The sequence below is a fragment of the Centruroides sculpturatus genome, unplaced genomic scaffold (genome assembly GCF_000671375.1).
Source record: "Centruroides sculpturatus isolate CEXI.00-Female unplaced genomic scaffold, Cexi_2.0 scaffold399, whole genome shotgun sequence".
Taxonomy (NCBI): Eukaryota; Metazoa; Arthropoda; class Arachnida; order Scorpiones; family Buthidae; genus Centruroides; species Centruroides sculpturatus.
In genome coordinates this window covers 267,954-275,210 of record NW_019384665.1, presented here as the reverse complement: position 1 = coordinate 275,210, position 7,257 = coordinate 267,954, and the positions used below count along the sequence as shown (strand labels likewise).

Genomic DNA, 7,257 nt, shown 5'->3' with positions numbered 1-7,257 from the left:
AAAAAAAAAAAAAAAAAAAAAAAAAAAAAAAAAAAAAAACTTTTATCTAGTCTGATTCGAAAACCTCTGCTGAAACAGAATTGCCGCGTAAGATAACAAAACATATGTTCCTCGTGTAACTATATAATGTTATGACTCTGTCACATTTCCAGCAACTTTTATGTTTTAAATTTATTTTTATCTATTTATACTTATTAATGTTTTGCACGCGTGTATAACCTTATATATATATAATTGTACACGCGTTAATTAATTTTATTTACGTTAATAATTAGTTATCGAAATCTTCAGTGTAAACTATGTAATTTCCTGTATATACCCGGTAATACTTAGTGGCACCGGGATATGCCATATGGCATATTGATCAATAAATATCTGTATCTGTACCTCACATTGATCCCCACCGTAAAGTTTTGTTACAAGTGCAAGTGTGTGAGGAAAAAATAAAACGTTGTGATTTCTATATGAGCAAAAAAAGAAAAAAAAACAGGTTCTGACCTTTTTGCTGCATAGACCCCCAATCGACCCCTAGCTGCATCGACTCCCCCAATAATGTTACATCGACCACTTTGGTGACCCCTGCTTTAGAATGTAACCATAATTGTGTTTTCTTGTGAAACCAAAACTCAGTTTCATTTTCTAGAAAATACTTAGTAATACCGTACTATTTATTATATTAAAATACAAAATATAGTAAATTAAAATAATAAAGAAATTATAAAGATTAAAATAATTGTTCAATTCTTTGAATGTGTGTTAACAATAAAGATTTATTTTTAAATTTGCTACTTTTTGCTGCTGTTGAAATTTTTATTACTACAGTAGAGCATCAATTATCTGACTCAATTGGGGACTGGGGTTGGTTAGATAACTGAAAAAACGGATAACCGAAAAATATGAAAAATAGACAGTATTAATATTTAGTACGAGTAATATGTTATTTATTTTTACATTTTTGTATCATTTACAATGTATTAGTTATTCTTATTACTGGAAATATTATTGTTTATTAATATTTCTGAATTTTTGAACTTATTGTTCCAATTAAGAAATATTCTTTTTAACCTGAAGATGATCTATCGAATAGATCAAAAACATTTGTTATAATAAAAAATCTCTCAGCGAATATTAAGGTGTTGGTTCAGTTTTTTATACATTATTAGTATAGTATATTAGTATATCCCATGTAATTAGTATATTAGTATATCGCTATTAATCTACTTCGCGTTGAATTTTCGTAATGTTAAGCCTAACAAAAATTTTAAAAAAATTATTTTATTGCTCACAAAACAAACAACCACTCATAATTAGAAAATTAAGCCACGTTTAAATACTGGCCTCCCTTTTATGGTCGAGCCACTGTTGCCAGCTAAAAAACAGCAAAAATTTAACAAAAATAATATTAAATTAATTAATTAATTAATTAAAGTAGCCAAGACATAGCCAAATATTGTAGTGCCACATCACTAGCGGACATTTGAATTTGCCAACTAGAACACGGTCGGTTAACCAATGTATCATTCGATTGGGAGTCAGATAATCAATGCTCTACTGTACTGTTTTTGGCTTTTTGTGGCTACAAAATCTGATGTCTACTTATCACATACTTGGTTTACATGGTAGTGGTATTTCAAGCATATCTAAAGTAATGGTAACATGTCCTGATGATGGACAAATGTCTGAAAGTACATGTACTTGATTCATTTGTAAGTTTTATGCTCCAGTAAAGCATTTTTTTCTATTATATTTTTTTAATGTTATGGAATCTTTTAAATACAAATAAAAGCTAAATAAAACAGAAAATAAATATAGTCGACCCCTATAACACGGGTTCCTATAGTTCAGATTCCTATATCACGGCGAAAAAATTGTGACAGTATTCGTACAAACACACTAAAAAAACTCCTATAATTCGGTAAAATGTCATCCCCGACTCGTGTTGTGGCAGGATTAGTCGAATATAGACCAATAGTGGATATTGCACAAACCGTCGAGTTTAAACGAGCAGCAGACCTACTAAAAACCATTTATTATTTAACGTCCATAAAAATTATATTTATATTAATGATGTCTCCAAAGTTCTGTGAATTTTTCGCAAAAAAAATAATTTATCAGGAAGCACGCGAGCGCCATTTGATGACAAGTTCCGCGACAAAAACAAGCTTAAGCAATGGCGTAGTCAAACAGTGCACGCTCGGTAAATAATCCTACATTTTGTTTATAGCATAGTTTATATGGATTATTCCCAAAAAATTATATGTATTTTGGAAATGTTGAGTCAAATTAGTCTAGAATTGATTAATTTTATGGAAGAAACCTTTCAGACACCCGTAGTCTGTAAACTGCATACGTGCCGGGCTGTGATTGGCTGGACTCTTAGAAAATGGATTCATAAAAACTAGAACATATCTACCGTGTTATAGGGGGGTCGACTGTATTGAATTACTAGAAAAAAAATAGATATAGAACTAAATAGTGTTTTAAGGGAGGCAGTTTTTCAACAAATGTTTCATTTTAAATAAAACTGAACTCCACAGCATAGGTTTTTTGTTTTGGCTTCACAAGAAAACACAAATGAGATGACATACTTTTAACATTCTGTCTAAAGCAGTTTAAAACCTGTAAGTTAAATTTTGATCACAGACAGTTACATGTTTAACATCTCTAATACAGAGTTTTCAACCTCAGAACAGGTATAAGCATTTTATATTAAGAACCACTGCTATAAATTATTATTTGTCCGAAAGTAAAGATCAGACTCAAGATTTTTCAATAGCAAAATTGATAACATATTTCTCTGTAATGACCATAATATCAAGTGGTCAAAGTGGCAGTCTGTTATTGTAGGGAACCCGGGATCTAATACAGATAGGTTGAAAAAACAGGAGTGGTATGTCCAGATAAATTGGACCCCATCTCTCACTGTACAACTGTTCTATTGTGGGATGGCTAAACCCATAATGGGCTTGCTAAAAAAAGACTTATACAGTATTTAGTTTATGGGGTGATTTCTTCAGAAAGTAGCAAGATATATTTGATAACTGGCAAAATCAAAATGCATTGTGGATAAATTGAGGTTATTCAAAAATTCTTTTTGAATTTTAATACTAAAATATTGACAATATTGATTTACTATAAAATAAATCCAATATCCTAATAATAGTGCAGATTGGAGATGAAGATGAAAACTTTTAGTAAATTTCTAAAAAAGTTATTGTTTTAAGAATGACATAACAAGGTAATACAAGAGTAAATGCAGAAAAACACAGGTATTCCAATTAAGACTATCAAACAGTAAACCTGAGTTTGTTTTTAGTTTCCAAATTGTTGTATATTTAATAGAAGAGCTTAAGTTGCTCAGGTTGCTTTAGGTTAATCATAGTTAAAATGTAGTCATATATGTAGGATATTAAACAAACATTTTTGTTTGTTTAATATCCTACATACAAATCCAACAATACAAAATTATTATTGATACATTAAACTGAAATTCATTACATGAATTTAAAATAATGTTAATGCACTTACCAATATTTAGTTAGGCCCATTAATATAATAATAATTATGCCAAAGTCAAAGGCTGTGTTGAATATGTATTGAGCCATGTATTGTCTGCCTTTGGATTAATATTTTCAATTTAGAATTGCCAAATGAAGAAAATATTTATTTGATGAAAGTTAATGATACTTCTTGATTTTATAATTTACAAGATTTATCAATGTAAATAAAAATTATACGAAGTTATTTTGACTGTAAATTGGATTTGGACATAAATTTTAAAAATATCATCCAGACTATAATTATAAATGATTACATTATAAATTAATTAGGCCAGCAAAGATCCAGAATGCTTGCCACGTTATTCAAAGATGAAAGATGCCAACATCTGCCTGCTTATGGAATTCTGGAAAAAATGTAAGAATGCTTTTTTTATAATAAAGTTTCTGAATTATGTATTTCTTAATTTAAATTTTATTTTAACAATATCTCTTGCTATTACCATGCATAATAAAATTATTATATAAGAGTTATGTTAATTTACAATTTTATTGCTATAAAATATATGTCATTATATGAGTATTATTATTGATTAGACTTAAGTTAATTATAACTTATATAATATCATTATGTAAAATTATATTGTAACAAAATGTACTTCTTTATCACTGGAAACTTAATAACTTCATACCACTGAACCTCTTCAGAATCCAGTACAACATGAAAGATGTGACAAATCACAAATGTTTTCAGAATCCACCTGATTCAAGCTTCAGGTTGAAATAATTTATTTTGAGTTGGAATACACTGAGCCATACTATGTCACCCAGGCTATAACAATGTTTCATATTATGCTCACCATGCTTTGGATAGCAGTATCTCATCTGTAGAGCTTTTGCAATTGGAGTTATGGCTGGCTTTAAATATTTCAATAGACTTTAAGAGCCTGATGTGGTTCCAATTTGTAGAGCAGGGGTCCCCAACCTTTTTGTACTTAAGAGCACATTCTAGAATACTGGTCAGATGGCAGGCACCATTTAGTTTTTCATGGTGAATTTATAGTTGGACATAGTTAATAATACATACACATAATGTACAAAAAACATTTAATTCAAACGTAATTTAACATAAAAAAATTATTGTTAATATTCTTGTGTAAAATAAGTAATTATTAAACAATGCATACAAAATCTACAAAGTATAAAAATTCTTTATAAAAATATAAATCCCAAAGTCAATGTGATTTTTGGCATTGCATTTCATTGGCCATTGCTTCGTAATTAGGAGAATATGATGATATTCTTGCTCATGAGCAATCGTCAAGGTGTTCATCTGTAAGTTGTGATCTGTACTTTGATTTTATAATATTCATTGTCAAAAACAATGATTCACACAAGTATGTGGAACCAAAAAACAATTTTATTTTATATGCTGCTCTTTTCAAGAATGGAAATTTGTTTCTTTCAACTATATTCCAGAAATTCTCTTCTGATACAATGGATTTTAGGATAATGTCGTTCTGAAGATCCAAAATTCTTTTTCCAGTTCTTCTGTCCTTACTTGAACAAGCTCTGAAATGTATGTAGCTAGTTCAGTTACATTTACTTGATAAGTAAAAGGATTGACAAAAAAAGGTGACAATTGGCTCGATGATATTAAACTGTTGAAAACACTTTTCAAACTGGTCTTGAAGTAATTGAAAGTTGATAACAAATGTTGATAAGTCAATTTCACCATCGCCTATCATTTTTTTTGTATTTGGAAAATGCACAAGGGACTTCATTTTCAGATGTGATATCCACAAAACCAGTTTAGCTTTAAATGAGTTTATAGACCCTATCATTGTAGCTATATGTTTGTCCTTTCCCTGCAGCTCTTAAGTTTAAATAATTCAGTTTTTCCAATATGTCTGTGAAAAAAGCCAAATCCACTAGCCAACGAGGGTTCAAAAAATTTTGATGTTTGACATTGAGATAATTTTTTATTTCTTCAATTAAATTTACAAATCTAGCAAGAACTTTGTTTTTACTGAGCCAACATACTTCAGTATGCAGAATGAGATCAGAATCTTCAGGGTTTTCTAATAGGGCCTTGAAAAGGCAGTGTTGCAAAGGAGCTGCACAAATTAAGTTGACTATTTTTGTAATTATTTTCATGACATGTCTGAAGGGTAGTATTTTACCACACAAAACTTCCCGGTGGATAATACAGTGATATGACATCAAATTTGGAAATGATTTATCTTTTATGCAGAGGGAAATAAATCTATTGACATTACCAACCATTGCTGGTGCCCTGTCAGTGGTTATCGCGGACAGCTTCTGTTGAGGCATATCTATCGACTTTGCATATGTTATAAATATTTTATAGATATCCTCACCTGTTGTTCATCCTTTCATGGATAATATTTTTAGTAGATTTTCTTTTACAGTAAAGTCACTAAATACCATTCTCACCATAACTGTGTCTGATATGTCTGTACACTTGTCAAATTGTAGTGAGAACCACTCATATATTTCCAAATCACTCTTTAACTGAGTTTGCATGTCCTTTGAAATGGCTTGTATTCTTGTAATGGTGTTATCTGACAACTGTAAGTCTTGTATTGCTGACATGATCTCATGTTTGTTGGAAAATTCCCTAAATAAGCAATTGGCACCAGTAAGAAATGTTTCTTTTAACAACTCGCCATCCTGGAAAGGCTTTTTCTTCTTTGCGAGTATGTGAGAAATTTTTAAAGAAGCGATAATGGCATTTTTAGATCTTAATACAGGCCTAGTGAAAACTGAGTGTTGAGTAGACAGATTTGAGTTTAGCTGATCTATTTTCTTCTTTCTTATTTCAGATTTAAGTGGATAGTCCGTATTAAAAGTAGTATGAAAAGTGTCAGGAAATGACGTTCAACGTTATGTTTTTTTGGCACCGCGACTCTATTTTCACACAACAAACAAATACATTTGTCTTTTAAATTGACAAAGCATATGAATCCTCCCATTCAGTATTAAAATTATAGGTCTGTTATCTTTAACTTGATCCACTCATTTTGGGGTAAAAATAAGGAAGTATTTAAAAACAATGAAGGAGGAAACACAGTATACAAAAAAATATGAGCATATAATTATGAATAAATAATGAAGTAGATACGTCAAATGAACGTTCATCTCACAACACAAACCACACTACTGTCTGGCTATCACCAGACAAATGTCTTTGTTGTCACGGCAACATTAAAAATGGAACAGTTCATTTCATTTTAGGTATGGGAAATTAGGTTGGTGAAGATTTGGCATGAGAAGAAAAAGAGATCAGTCACATTTTGCTTTGTGCTTTTATCTGTATTGGATACCATTTCTACTTTTGTGTGGATAATCATTAAAAATAAGAAAACGTTTACATAGCATTTTGTTGAAAACTGAAATATTTTTATTGTGGTCGCACAGTGGCGAGCACACGTAAAACAATTGGCAGGTGCTTTGGTGCCTGTGGGCATAGGGTTGGGGACACCTGTTGTAGAGGATCTGATTAGCTGAACCCAATTTAACTAGCATTTATAAAGTCAAAGGAACCATACCCCTACTCAGGACACTTCGAGAGATATAAGCCCCTGAAATAATAAATTCCTATTACAAATATACTGAATTATTTATATTGTTATATTGACCAAATAATAATTTATTGGCCAAATAAATAATAAAAATTTATATTGTTAATTTAAATAAGAATTAAAATTGTTAATTTGAATGTTTGAAATATGACACA

General features: G+C 30.3%; 1 protein-coding gene and 1 pseudogene across 1 annotated transcript in view; one reads left to right on the top strand and one right to left on the bottom strand.

Moving 5' to 3' along the window:
* LOC111626638 (COP9 signalosome complex subunit 4-like) overlaps positions 1 to 7,257 on the top strand; it is an 80,034-nt gene that overhangs the window by 59,074 nt on the left and 13,703 nt on the right. The window contains exon 7 of the mRNA XM_023370083.1: positions 3,831 to 3,915. Within this exon, the coding sequence (XP_023225851.1) occupies positions 3,831 to 3,915 (85 nt within the window). The remainder of the gene's footprint in view (positions 1 to 3,830; positions 3,916 to 7,257) is intronic.
* LOC111626636 lies at positions 4,926 to 6,732 on the bottom strand (annotated as a pseudogene).